The sequence below is a fragment of the Castor canadensis genome, chromosome 15 (genome assembly GCF_047511655.1).
Source record: "Castor canadensis chromosome 15, mCasCan1.hap1v2, whole genome shotgun sequence".
NCBI classification, from domain to species: Eukaryota; Metazoa; Chordata; class Mammalia; order Rodentia; family Castoridae; genus Castor; species Castor canadensis.
Genome location: NC_133400.1, coordinates 31,740,173 through 31,755,000, shown reverse-complemented (window position 1 = coordinate 31,755,000; position 14,828 = coordinate 31,740,173). Strand labels below are relative to the sequence as shown.

The 14,828-nt window shown below is 35.8% G+C and overlaps 1 protein-coding gene across 3 annotated transcripts in view; it reads right to left on the bottom strand.

Moving 5' to 3' along the window:
* Window positions 1-14,828, bottom strand: part of Rpgrip1l (RPGRIP1 like) — a 103,714-nt gene that overhangs the window by 42,775 nt on the left and 46,111 nt on the right. For all 3 annotated transcript variants that reach the window (XM_074055986.1, XM_074055987.1, XM_020157660.2), the window contains 4 exons: window positions 8,624-8,775; window positions 5,232-5,610; window positions 931-1,121; window positions 683-766 (listed from right to left, as the gene is read on the bottom strand). In XM_074055986.1, coding sequence (XP_073912087.1) covers window positions 683-766; window positions 931-1,121; window positions 5,232-5,610; window positions 8,624-8,775 — 806 coding nt within the window. The remainder of the gene's footprint in view (window positions 1-682; window positions 767-930; window positions 1,122-5,231; window positions 5,611-8,623; window positions 8,776-14,828) is intronic.

Sequence of the window (14,828 nt, the reverse complement as noted above, 5' to 3'; positions counted from 1 at the left end):
TATTAGCTACCCATTAAATAAGAAAAATACAGAATTCAGCAGTGAGGTTGAGGTTAGAGATTACAGATATGGGAGTGTCAACATATAGATAGATGCATTTTAAAGCTTTGGGACTAGCTAAGAGCTTTTAATGTAGATAAAGACTGAGAAGAGGTCTGAGGACTGACTGCTGAGACCTTTCAACACTTAGAGGTGAGTTCCAGGAGAGTGAGGTCCAGGAGTGGAACTGGTAAGGCTGGAGGAAAACTAGCAAGATAAGGTATTCCAGGAGTCAAGAGAAAAGGGAGTCAGAATTCCACATGTCAAATGTTACTGGAGAGTAAGATGGTAACAGAATTCACTACTGCATATGGCAAAAAGAAAGACACTATAACCTTAGCAAGAGTGGTTTTTGTGAAGATAAAGTTTGACTGGAGTAAGTTCAAGAAACAGTGTGAGGAAAGGGAGACAACTTTTTTGAAGATTTTTTTTTTGTAAATGGGAGCAGAGGACTAGAGCAGTACTGGAGAGAGAAAGAGATCCATGAATATGAACAGTTCGTATGTATACACAGTGCCAAATTACAAAACTATGGACTTTACTGTTTCCATTTAATCAGGTGAGGTATAATATACCTCTGTTTTTTATTTCAAATATTTGTTACAGAAAAAAAATCATATGTTGAGTGTTGTTTGCTACTTACAGAATTCTGATGTGGTATAGTATCCACAAAAGACACCTTCTTATCCACAGGTGTTAAACGTTGTCTTGGTTTAGGTGTTGGTGCCTATGATAAAGCAACATATCATACTGAGTATGATTATCATCACATTTTAGATAAGGCTTCACTGTTTGTTTTTTTTTTTGAGGGGGGGCAGAGTTTATTTGGCTATTAAGTTTATATTTCAAAATTTTGTATTTGAAAGGAAATTGAAAGTCACTATTACTCACTACAACTGATGTGCTAATAGAGGATGCTGAAGGTAGTCTCTGAGCAACTTCTGGCTCTTCTCTGTGTATGATATTTCCCAAATCTTCAGTAGTTATTGATTCACTCGGAGGAAGGTAAGTAAACTTCCATTTCAATATAATGTGAATGGTGCCTGCAGGATGCTTTTGATGATCTGTTAATTCAAATATTCCTGTCAAATTATAAAAATAATTTTAATTAATGCTAGAATAAATTTTAGTAGCATAAGAATTAAAGAAGAACAAAGAACTACCCATACCTTTAAAATAATTTTGGCATTTACTCACAACTCAAATGTCTTAGAAAATAAAATAGAGACAAGAGTATCTATAACAGGTTTATCTTTCAAGCAGACTTCTTTCAGAAGTTAAGGCCTTAAAAATAATACTGATTCAACAATGAGAAAATTAGTTAATATTTTAATTCACTGAATTAGATTAACAGATTACTCAGAATTCCTAGCATTCCTCTAAGACATTCTAAGGTTGATTCAAGTTTCAATCTTCATTTTGACTTGAATATTCTTGCAAGAGACTTGTCTCTAAAGAAAAATATAATAAAACTTTAAAATTACAAATAATGTTGTATCTAAGAGTTTTTATATTACTCAATAATTGTTATAATTTTAAGTATGGCTTACTAAATTACTCCAAATTGACAGTAGCACAGCAAAAATGCTCACTAAGTAAATGGACCCACTAAAACAAACAGCAGTAACAAAAAGGATCACTTAGCTAAAATCTGTAATTTTGAATTAGGAATTTCAATCACTGCAGTAGATGTGAGATATGAAAAATTTGTCACTAACAAACCTATAGTTCAAGTATAACTTGGTTGGGGGTATTTTTTACTTGGTCCTCAAGTGTTGATACTTCTTTTAATGGCTGGCTGGGAAAAAATCCCTAAACTTCCAAGCTCCCAAAAATCTAAGCTTTAGGGAGAACAAAAAGCTATGGGTGGAATATAAGGAGGTGCTAAACTTCTATAATAGGTAAGGCAAGCTTCCAGAATGGCTGAATGAAGACCTCAGCAAATATTGTTCCCAAAAAGCAATGATAAAAGTAGAAAATTGTTTAAAAATTAAACAAAACAACAACATAACAACAACAAAACACCTATCTGAGGATTCTGGAAGTTGATTACAGATGCACAACAAATTGAGCATTTACTCAAGAGAATCTCCTGAACCTTAGCAGAAACAGAAGGAATCTGTGGGATTGCTCTTGTCGTCTCTTCTTGTCCCCCGCCTGCTTGGTGCAAGAAGTCTAGCAGAGTAGGGCAACCTGTGAGGACTGGTAGCCTCTTTGGAAGGAGGTTGACTTTATTTGGAACAGAAAGTAGATAATTTCATGCCTCCAGGAAGTGTTAAGAACATTGGCAATCTCAGTGCCAAATAATCAGGAAAGACCAACCATCACAGCCAGCCTAAGATCTCAATACTGGTTGGGGGCAAACAAAAGACCAGAAAGCCAGGCAATTTAAAAGAATTAAGACATCTGCAGCAAGTCTTGATAAGATCCTGTTTATGTCTCTTGCTGTGGAAGGCTATGGGTAGATACAAAGCTATGTTCATATTTAGAAGAAACCCAAGAGGACCCTAGTAAACTATTTGTCCCTAGTTGAATGAGAGGAATAGCAGTACCAAATCCAGAAGGTAAAAGCTGAAGGAGACTTTAGACTGTGTAAACGCTGAACACATTCTTTTATACACAAAGGGTAGAAGGCTACTGGCTCAAGGTATTTAAGTATACTTTCAATAATCACAGGAAGACCATCATTAAGCTATGCTGACCTGGGTTTAAATTAAAAAAGACTAAAACAGAACTTAGCAGAACATTGTAAGCATACACAGAAATATCACATTAAAACCCCCCTGGTACAACTAATATAGGCTAATAAAAATGTAAAACAAAAGAGTAAATAAAAATAAACAAATAAAAAAAGAACTTAGCAGAGAAAGCAGTGGCTACCCAAGATGGGGGAAACAGATTTTATAGAATTAATCCAGGTGAGTCACACCAAACAAACAAAAATGGAGACAGTAACTACCCCAAGGAGGGTGTGACAATATATTATCCAAAATGTCCAGTTTTCAACCAAAATAAATCATGAATTATGGGGATGTTGTTTTGTGGTAGAGCGCTTGCCTATTATGCATGAGGCCCTGAGTTTAATCCTCATCAACAAAAATCATGAGTTATATAAAAAACAAGTGCAATGCATACCATAGGATAAAAAGCTATCAGCAGACATTCTCTGAGGTGTTTTAGACAGTAGACTCAGCAGAAAAAGGTTTCAAAGCAACATTATCAATGTTTAAAAAATCAAAAGAAACCATATTTGAAGAATTAAAGTTATAATGACAATGACTGATTAAACAGATATGGTAAAGAGATTACATAAAAAAAGAAATAGGTGGGGTGCCTGTGGCTCACATCTGTAATCCTAGCTACTCAGGAGGACTGTGGTTCAAAGCCAGCCTGGGCAAATTAATTTATGAGACACTATCTGAAAAAACAAAACAAAACAATGAAAACATTACAAAAAAGGGCTGGTGGAGTGGCTCAAGGTGTAGATCCTGAGTTCAAACCCCAGTACTGCAAAAAAAAAAAAAAAAGAAAGAAAATAGGGCTGAGGATGTAGCTCAGTAGTAGAGTGCTTAACATGCAAAGGCCCTGGGGGAGGGGAGGGGAGAGGAGGGGAAGAAAGGGGAAGAAAAAGAAATTCTGGAGCTGAAAAGTAAATTACTGAAATAAAAAAATTTCAATTGAAGGGACCAGCAGGAGAGATGAACTAGCACAAGAATCAGTGGCCTTGAAGATTGATGTAAAGGTTATCCAATTTTAAGAATGAGAAGAAATATGAACAGAGCCTGAGAGGCCTGTGGGACATTAGTAAACATACCAACATATAAATGCAAATATAATATTACACTGCCATACAAGTAACTCAACAAATTCCAAGTAGGATAAACATACGGCCATGTATACCTAAACACACCAAACTGTTCAAAACCAAAAGCTAATAGAAAAGCATCAAATGTAAGGGAACTATAATAAGATCAATAGCTGATTTCTTACCAGAAACAATGGATACCAACAGACAGTCTAGTTTGATGTGCTAAAAGTGCTACAAAAGAGAAACAAATTTCTAACCAAAAATATAAACGCAAAACAAGAATATTTCCAGATAACAGTGATTGGGATAACTCACGAACAGACCTGACTTATAACACATATTGAATAGGAAGGTTTCTTTAGGCTGAAAAGAGACAGATAGATGGTAACTCAAATCCACCTACAGCAACAGGGACCAAGGAATGTAATTAAAAATGGCAATGTAAATATATTTTTCTCTTTTCTCCTCTTAACTGATTTAAAAGACAACTGTATAAAATGCCAATTATAAAATTATTATGTTGGGCTGATAACATATAAAGATTGTATATATGTGATAATAATAGCACAAGGAGGGGAAAAACATAGCAATATTGTTGCAAGGAAATGAATCAGAGTGAGGATATGACATCAAGACCACAGGAGGAAATACCAAGGAATACTAAAAATAGTAAATATGTATATGAATGTCAAATTCTCCTGTAATTATGTATTTTCCCCCCACTTTTAACTTCTTTAAAGGAATACAATTACATTTTGTAATGCAATAATCATAACATTGCATTGTTGGGTGTGTAATGTACAGGCATACTTCGTGCACTTATATGACATTCATAGCACAAAGGAGGGGAAAGAGAATGAAATATTAGACTTTTTATATTTTAATGTAATTAAATTGGTATTAATTTTAAGTTGAACTGTGCAATGCATATTAGAATCCCTAGAGCACTATAAATGCTACAAATGAAATTCCTACCAAAGAAATAAGTAAAAACATATATAAAAGGACCAAAGTTTAAAAATTTTCTGAGCTTAGAAAAATTAGTTACAAGCAAATTATATCCATAACACTAAGGTATAATTTAATTTTGTTTTATAATTTCATAGAATCACGAACTTTTTGTTCTCTTAATGGAATTTTATATTTTAATGGAATTAGCTAATATTAATTTTAAGTAACTGTAAGATGGATATTATAATCCCCTGAACATTGGAGATGCTATAATCCTTAGCAAGGATAACTAAAAAGTATACATTACTTAGGCCCAAAGTTCAAAGATTATCTGAGGTTAGGAAAATTAGCTATAAACAAATCAAGTCTGTAATACCAATGTATAATTTAGGTTTGTTTTTACAGTTTTATAGGATGAAGAACATAGGCTTACCTGAGATACACCTGTCATGTGCCAGTGAAATCAGAGGCACACTGACTTTTCCTATGTAAATATTCTCCTGGGTATCACTATCATCAAACACATAAAAACTCAGAGACTCTGACTTAAGGTATCGATCCAAATCCATATTCATTGGCACTGGGAAACACATATGATCATCAAACTGTGGATCATTGCTACTGGGAATGATGGCTGTATCATGGTCTGCAAAATCAAAAAACTTGTACACAACATATGGGTGTGGTTGCAGGAGGCTTGCTCGGGACTGCAGTTGGTTGCAACATCTTACTGTAATGTGAAGTTCATTTAAGTTGCCATCTGTGGAATCTGTTGAACTGAGCTGACCAGTTTTGGGTGCTTGCTGACTTAACTGGAAAAACATACATATTTATATTATAGAAGTAACACAATTACAAGATAAACAGCAGCTGACAACCCCCAAATAAAATAATTTTGTAAATGGACAAAAACTGCATATTTTCATTTCAACATTTCTTAGCAAAAAAATCTTTGGTTCTTACTCAAAACCAGCATTCTCTGTAACATGTGTAAATATACAATCCTATGCAACAAATAAGGGAGACTGAGGACACTTGTAGAAATTGGTGCTAATATTAAATAAAACACAAAATGATTTCTTAACTATCTAATCTTTGAGGCGGAAAGTGAGCCTAACTTTACTAGAGTCACCTGCTCTCCCAGTGTGCTGAATCTGTTATATTTGGGTTGGTCCTCATCCTCAACTACTGGGGTTTTAAGAAACAGATATCAGAGGTCAAGATTAGCCTGCATAAGAACAAGAGAACAGAGTCAGAGATAAACCTCACAGGGAGAAAAAGCTGGAATTGGGAGAACATTTCAGATGAGAGATGAGCAAAACAAGCTATTAGGTAGAGTTGGAAAACCTCTATGCTCCCTTTTAGAAACATTACTAAGATGGCCAGCACACAAATGTTTTGGAAAACAGTGGCACTAAATGGTAAATCATCTAAAGCTGATGAGATCTGGGACAAAATTTTTTTTAGTGTTTTAGTGCCTTATTTAGTGTGCTGTTGAAGAATTCTCTACTTTCCCTAAAGGAACCCCTCTTTTCTGAATCTAGAGTGAATAATTGGGACCCAAAAGCTTACTGGAGAAGGAAAACTAGAGCTATGGTCATAATCTAACACTTAGTGGCGATCTGGGGGTGTGGAGTGGGGACATGTGAGTAGGACTACTACTCTCCCAGGGCTAGTCTGCATTCAGTTGTGGAAGAGAGAGTAGAGTGACTTTAAAAGTGCCCCCATCTCTTATCTCTTCAAATATACCTTCAAAAGCTGAAATTCCACCAGTAAATGACATATGCAAGCCAGAATCTGGGGGGGTCTAAAAACATTGAAGCTATAATACCAACTGAATAATCTGATCTGCTTATTTCTAACTCCCATTTCTATAATAGCATCTCCCATACTGTGTTGTGAAGAATACTAGCCAGAAAGATGACCTCTGGGGAGCAGGAGCAGAAGCAAGTATAGTTCTCTCTTAAGTTTGGGAATCAATTTTTTTTTTTGGCTGCACTGGGGCTTGGACTCAGGGCCTCATGCTTGCTGGGTAAGTGGTCTTCCACTTGAGCCAGGCCTCCAGCCCTTTTTGCTTTAGTTGTTTTTTGGATAGGATATCACACTGGGATAACAGGCACAAACCACCATGCCCAGTGTATTCTTTGAGATAGGGTCTTACTGGGCTGGCTGTGAACCACAATTCTATCTCTGTTTCCCAAGTAGCTGGGCTTACAGATGCATACCAACTGTGCCCAGCTTAGTCATGGTTCTTTAAGTGAAAGTTATAGTTACAGCTAGTAAAAACAACAAAAGAGGTTTTTAATGTAAGGTTGGAGGGCTATTGCATGGATCTGTACACAGCAGAAATGTTGGGTCTTAGGAAGTTAGAACTGGAAAGACACCACAACTTATTGTCTATCTGCTCTCCATTTTTCTCTGAATGCTGGCTCATTATTTTTCTCTTTAGATCCATTTTTTTCTCTTTACTTATTAACATGGTAGAAGATGGCTCCCAACAGCTCCCAATTTTACATGTTTCAGGCATGAAGAGCTTTGCTTTTTCTTGTATCTCAGAAGATAGAATATGATTGGCCAAAGTAGGGTCAAGTGGATATTCCTGAATCATTAGTCATGACTGGGTGGGCATAGGGGAAAATGCTCAACATAAACCTGGCCACTGGGGGCCAGGCCCCATGGATTGAGGGGTGGTAAGGGCAGTTCTAAAGAGAAAAAGTGTAAGATAATTACAAGTTGAGCAGACATTCCAAAATGTTTCTACTATATTCTATTGCTCTGTTACTCAAAATGAGGCATACTTTATGCTTGCTGTTGAGATTCACATTACATAAGTTATAAAGTTGAGAATCTTATTCAAGTTTGGTCAATTCAGTACTTTCCACATTGACTGGATCATGAAATTCATTTGGAAATACAGTTATTAAGACTCCACAAAACACAGTGTGGGAAATGCTGCCCCAAGGAATTGCTTTTAAACTCCCAGTTCTCAGCAAGAAAATACTCATTTTGTATTTGATTTTGCATTTCAGAAACCTAACAGGAGGAAGCAGTTTGAAAGAAGGATAATAAGTGATAGCTCAATAATAGTTATTCCTTTCCTTACCAGGAGAAATAGCTAATGAAAGATTCTTGATGTATGATAATAGTAAAATATATTTATATTTTTCCAAGTGTCCTGGTCAGCACAAGAGAGCTCCTTTGTATTGGTAGAATGGCTCTGTATCTTGATTGTGGTGATGGTTATATGAATTTGTACACATGATGAAGCTGCACAGAGGGACTATACACGCATGTGCACATGCACAAAATTGAATGCATGCAAATATTGATGAATCTGAGTAAGACATGTAGGGTTGTTAATAGTATTGTACCAATGTCAAGCTCCTAGGTTTGTTTTATTGTTCAGTACTAGGGATCAAACCCAGGGCCTTATGCATGCTAGGCAAGTGTCCTACCACATCCTCAGCCCATTTTTTTAAATTTTATTTTGAGATAGGGTCTCATTAAGTTGCCCAGGATGGCTGCTGCTTCAGCCTCCTGAGTAGCTAGGGGCATGAGCCTCCATGCCTGACTTAAAATTTCTAGGTTTTGATATTACACTATAGTTATGAAACATGTTATAATTAGTGAAACTGGGTAGGCATACACGGGACTTTTTGTACTGTTTTTGTTATTTTTGTGAGTCTATTATTATTTCAAATTAAAAAGTTAAAAAAGCCACTTGTTGGCTATGAAAGAAAATGCTTTCAGTTTAAAGTGTGAAATATTAGGAAATACTATAAAATTTCTATGTTACAAAAGGATCTGAAAGTCAAACGAGCTTACTGGTTGCATTTGCTCTGGCCCCTTAAAATTTGATGTTATGTATCCCAAAGCCTTTGCCCGTTCTTGATAAAGTCGAATTGCTTGATCCATGGGAACTCTTAATCGGAACCAGTATTCCACTGTGCCAAAATTTGGGATGTCTCCTTTAGTTCCTATGAATCAATACATAACCCATTGCTAAAATAGCCTTATAAATGAAAATACATACAAGTAAAAATTCATCAATATTAGGTATTAAAAGTATAAACTTTATATTGAGTAAAATGCACAAATGATATAAGATTGGCAAATAACAGACGAAGACAGTTACTCCTGAAGTATGCGTTTCACTGCATGTTAAATATTATTGAGCTATATCAAACTATGACTGAGATATTCCAATTTATAATGTTTCAACACTTATGAAATATAAAGAAAAATCTAACACTCAATCAGATACTCCACAGGTTTTTTTGGATTCTGTAGTACTTAGAACAAACAAACAAACTACATCAATGTAGTCTAACATTAACAGAAGGAGACCGCAAAATTATAAATATAACATTAAGCATTCTAATTCAACTTTCAAGAAATCTTTGGCATCTTCCCATTTCATTAGTACAAGTATGCAGAGAAACCTCAGAGCTATGCTGAATACAGACTGCATTCAATATACTCTTGCATGACATTTGCCCTGCACACTGTTATGCCTCTTGACTTAGTAGCTCCTTTTTCTCTGTGAAGACATTTTTCAGAGCGACTTTTCTTTGGTTCCTGGGAGACTTAAAGCCTTATGCTTCCTTTATGGATTTGTATGTCCTCATTACAGCATTGACCACTTCAGCATAATTGTCTGCTGACAAGGGTATATCCTGTATACCACACAGAGTTTTTCTTGAAGACAAGGGCTGTAGTTTTCATCAATATATATATTCTTACCAGAAGGACTAGTACACAATGGATTCTCAATATTTGTCAAATAGAGAAGATTCTATGCATAAACTTTTCTGAACAACCCATGTTATTAAGAATATTACTCCTACATGTTTCTTTCTTGCTAATAGATATTATCAGCATAAAACATCATTTAATAACTGCCATCATTTAAAAACTGTCCCCAAAGTTGATGCACACATATATTTGCTTGTATATACATAATGATGAATTTGTAGTCTTTGGTGAGGGGACCAGGTGTGGCTGGGAGATAGAAGAGGTAGAAGACATTAAACCTTTTCGATTTTTCAGTCATGGATATATTACCTATGCAGTTAGTCACTTAATCAGCAAAATAAAATCTGAGACACTAATTTAACCTCCTTTGTTCTTGAAAAGGTTTCTTCACTTGGCTACTGCACTACCATAGACTCAGTTTTCCTTCTACACCACTGGCGATCCCTCAGTTTCCTTAGCTGGGTTTTCTTTCTCTTCCTGAAGAATAAAGTTTGGAGTTTCCCTAGTTTCAGTCCTTGGCCACCCTCTCCATACTCACTTTCTATGTGATATAATCTAGGATCAATAAAACATATTGTACATGAAAATGATTCCCACTTTTATATTTCCAATCCTGACCTTCAGTTTGTTTATCCAACTGCCTTCCTGACATCTCCACTTGATTGTCTAATAGGCAGGTCAATCTTGTCCAAAGAGAATTCTTGATTTTATTTTTATTACCATAAATTAATTATACACAGGGGTTTCATTGTGATATTTACTTACATGCATATAATATATGCGTTCAAATTCACCCTATTACTCTTTCTTAACCCCTTTCAATCTCCTCCCTATTTAACAGTTTTTAGTGGGTTTCATTATGGTATTTTCATACATATATACAATCTACTTTGATCATATTTGCCTCCATTGCCCTCTCTTCTTCCCCTCCTGTTAGTTCTCCCACAAACAGTACCCCTTTTCCAATTATGTCATTTTTTTTAGGTCTATGTTCTGTATATGAGTGAAAGCATATGATATTTGTCTTTCTGATTTTGGCTTACCTTGTTCAACATGATAATCTCCATCCAGTTCTATCCATTTTCCTGCAAATGACATCATTTCATTCTTCTTTATTGTTGAATAATACCCCATTGTGTGTATGGACCACTTTTATGTATTCATCAGTTGTTGGGCAACTAGGCTAATACTCATGGATATGCAAGTATCTCTATTGTATGTTGACTTACCTTCCTTTGGCTATATGCCCGAGAGTGGTATAGCAGGATCATATGGTAGTTTGTTTTTTAGTTTCTTGAAGAACCTCCATCCTGATTTCTATAGTGACTCCACAAATTTATATTCCTACCAACAGTATATAAGGGTGTCTTTGTTCCAAATGCTTACCAGCATTTGTTGTTTTCTTGATGACAGTCATTCTGATTTGAGTAAGATGGAATCCCAATGTTTTGATTTGCAATTCCTTTATGTCTAAGAATGTTGAACATTTTCATGTATTTATATGCCATTTGTACTTTTTCCTTTGAGAGCTGTCCAATTCATTTGCTCATTTATCAATAGGATTATTCTTTTGGTGTTTAATTTTTGCACTCTTTATAATTCTGGATATTAATCTTACAACTGATGAATAGCTTTAAAAGATTTTCTCTCATTCTATGGACTGCTTCTTCATTCTGGTAATTGTTTCCTTTGATGTGCAAAAGCTTTTTAATTTAATGCAATCCCATTTGTCAATTTTTCTTGCTCTTACTTTCTGAAGAGCAAGAGTCCTATCTGAAATCTATTGCCGGTGCCCATATCTTCAAATGTTTTCCCAGAGTAGTTTCAAAGTTTCAGGTCTTAAAGACTTTGTTCCATTTTGAATAGATTTTTGTACAGAGTGAGAGACAGGGATCTAACTTCATTCTTCCACATGTGCATATCCAGTTTTCCCAATACCATTTATTGAAGAGGCTGTAATTTCTCTACTGTAAGTTTTTGGCTCCTTTGTAAAAAATCAGATGAGTATTGTGTGTTTATTTTTGAGTCTTCTATTGCATTGCTCTACATGTCTGCATTTGTGCTAGTACCATGTTTTTGTTGCTATGGCTCTATATTACATAATTTGAAGACATGTATTGTGATACATCCTGCATTGCTTTTTTTGCTCAGGATTGCTTTGGCCATCTAGGGTTTTTTTATACTTCCACAGAATTTTAGGATTGATTATATTTCTATTTTTGTGAAGAATGATATTGGGATTTTGAGAGGACTGTATTGAATTTGGAGATTGCTTTCAGAACTATAGCCATTTGTACAATATTAATTCTACCAATTCATGAACATGGGAGGTCTTTTCATTTTCTAGTGTCTTCTTCAACTTCTTCAATGTTTTATAGTTTTCATTGTAGAGGTCTTTTACCTCTTTAGTTTATCTCTAGGTATTTTATTTTTTTGAGATTATTGATGAAAGTTGGGTATTAAAGTCACTCACTATTATGTATGTTGGGGTCTACCTGTGATTTTATATCCAGTAGTGTTTGTTTCATGAAATTGGGTGCACTGACATGCACTGTATATATGTTTACAATTTTTTAACGCCTCTTGATGAGTTGTTCTTAGCTAATTTTGTTTGAATTCTACTTTGTCAGATACGAGTCTAGCTACTTCTTCTTGCTTTCAGGCTCCATTTTCTTAGAATATCTTCTTTTATCCTTTTACCATAAGTCATTTGTCTTTGCCAGTGATGTATATTTTTTGTAGGCAACAATGGTTGGGTCTTGTTTTTTAGTTCAACCTGCCAGGCCCGTCTATGTCTTGATTGGAGAACTGAGACCATTAACACTAAGAATTAATATTGAAAGCTATGTAGTATTTCCTGTCATTTGTTGTTTCTCTAATGTTTGATTCTTTCCTAATCCTCATTTGCTTACCTACTCATTTAGTGAGATTTATTCTTTCTGGTATTTTCCTGGTTGCATTTTTCTTCTTTTGTATGTAGGATTCCTTTAAGCATCTTCAGCTGTACTGGCTTAATATTCATGAATTCCTTTAGTTTTTATTTATCATGGAAGGTTTTTATTTCTCCTTCAGTTATGAAGATAGCTTTGCTGGATACGGTAATCTAGGTTGTCAGAAATTTTCTTTCAAGGCTTGAAATATATCATTCCGTGCCTTCCTGGTTTTTAGTTTCTATTGAGAAATCTGCTGTTATTGTGATGAATTTACCTTTGTATGTGACTTGATGTTTCTCTCCTGCAACTTTCAATATTCTCTTCTTCTTCTGTACATTTAATATTTTAACTGTAATATGTTTTGGAGATGTTTCCTGGTCTTGTCTTTTGTGTCTGTAAGTTTCCTGTACATGAATTTCTTTCTCAAAATTTGGAAAATTTCTCCTATTATGTTTTCTATACTTTTTCCTTATAGGAATGCCCACAATTTGTAGGTTTGGTCTCTCACTGGTGTCCCAGAGGTCTTGCAGGTACTGCTCATACTTCTTTTTTATTTTCATCTGAATGTTCTAATACATTTATCTTGTCATCAAACCTTGACAGCCTGTCTTTAATTTGATCCAGTTTACTGGAGAGGCTTTCTACTGAGTGTTTTATTTGGCTTATTAAGGTTTTCATTTCTAGAATATCAACCTGATAGTTTCAGGATTTCTATAGCTTTATTGAATTTCTTTTTCATATTCTGCATTGTCTTCCTTACTTCATTCAGCTGTTTATCTGCATTCTCTTTGAATTCATTCAGGTGTTCATATATGTCCTTTCTAATTTCATTGGTTATTTTTACAATCATTCTTTTGAGTTCTTTGCAGTTTCACCGGCTTCAATATCCTTATTATTTGTTATGGTGGGTCTGTTGACCTTTGGAGGAGTCATATTGCCTTGTTTACTCATATTTCTTGTGTTTCTGCATTGGGATTTACATATCTGAGGCCAAGTTGTCAGCTGGAAGTTTAAATCACAGGCTTGGGGTAGTGTCCACAGTGATCCTCAGGCAATGGGATATATTTTCTTCAGGGAGGGTGGTGCCACTGATCACCTTGACCACTGCCTGGGCTCCCTACTGCCTAAATTTTTCAGTGGGTCCACATCACACCTTTTCCTTCTCTACAACCACAGCTTGTAGCTATCCTCCATCTAGACAATGTGGCAGGGTGTCCTAAGACTCCATGAGTCTTCCCTGGTTTTCAAGAATACAGAGTATCTCAGTTTCAAAACCTGCTTGGCAGCAAATGCCTGTGGCTTGCAGGCAGCTCCTGGGGCCTGAACACTCTGTCATCCACAGGCTTGGTGCTGTTTCCACAGTGATACTCAAGCAATGGAACTTTCTTTCATCATGGAGGGTGGGGCCCTGACCACCATATCCTCCATTTCCGAAAGTTCCTGCTGCTTAAATTTCTCAGCTTGCCCATGTCAGACCCTCTTCCTCTTTACAACTTCCTCTCATGGCTGTCTCCCTTCCAGACACAGTGGGCTTGTGTCCCAAGATTCCCTGAATTGCACTTGTTCTTTGTTTTTAGGTTCCCAAGTAGCTCAGTCTAGAAAAGCAGGCTCTCTCTTTTTATAGCTTTCTGAGATATAGGAAGAGAAAGAATATCTTTCTTATCTATCACCTTGGAGAAGTCAGTCCCACAAAATCCCCATACTAGGTTTAAGGCTTATGGGAGGTATGGGATTGTCCCACTGCTAGGTCTGCCAGTCTGCTGCAAAGCCACCTAGTTTACTTTGTGGTAGAAGCTTCAGCTTCCCCTCCCCACTGGTGGAGATAGGGCTGAAGCTGCTAATTTACTCTGTCATCTTTCTGTTTCTCCATGCTTTTCAGTTCCTTCTTTTGTAGCTCCTGGTCCTCTTTTTCTTGTTCTCTCTTCCAAATATAGTCTCTTCTTTATTGCTCTGACTCTTCCTATTCATGGAGTCAGATGGAGAAAGTTTCTACTTCACCAACTTGCCCCACTTCTCTTTTGATTTTCTTCCTTTAATTTGTTCCTTTCCCAATCTTTCCTAGCTCAGTAAATGGCATCACATTCCAGAAATTCTTGCCTTCTCTGTTTCCCTCATTGACCTATATTTAACAATCAGCAAATCCTAAAGAAAGAGTTAATAAAAAACATCCCGAACATGAAACTTCTTACCACCACTTTCATTGCCATCTTAATTCAAGCCACTGCCATCTTCCCATAATCAATGCAATAAATTGTGAATGGTCTTATTTTCCCTCTTGTCACCTAAAGATTATCCTTTCCACAGTACTCAGCACGATTTTCATAAAACTTAAAAAAAATTCA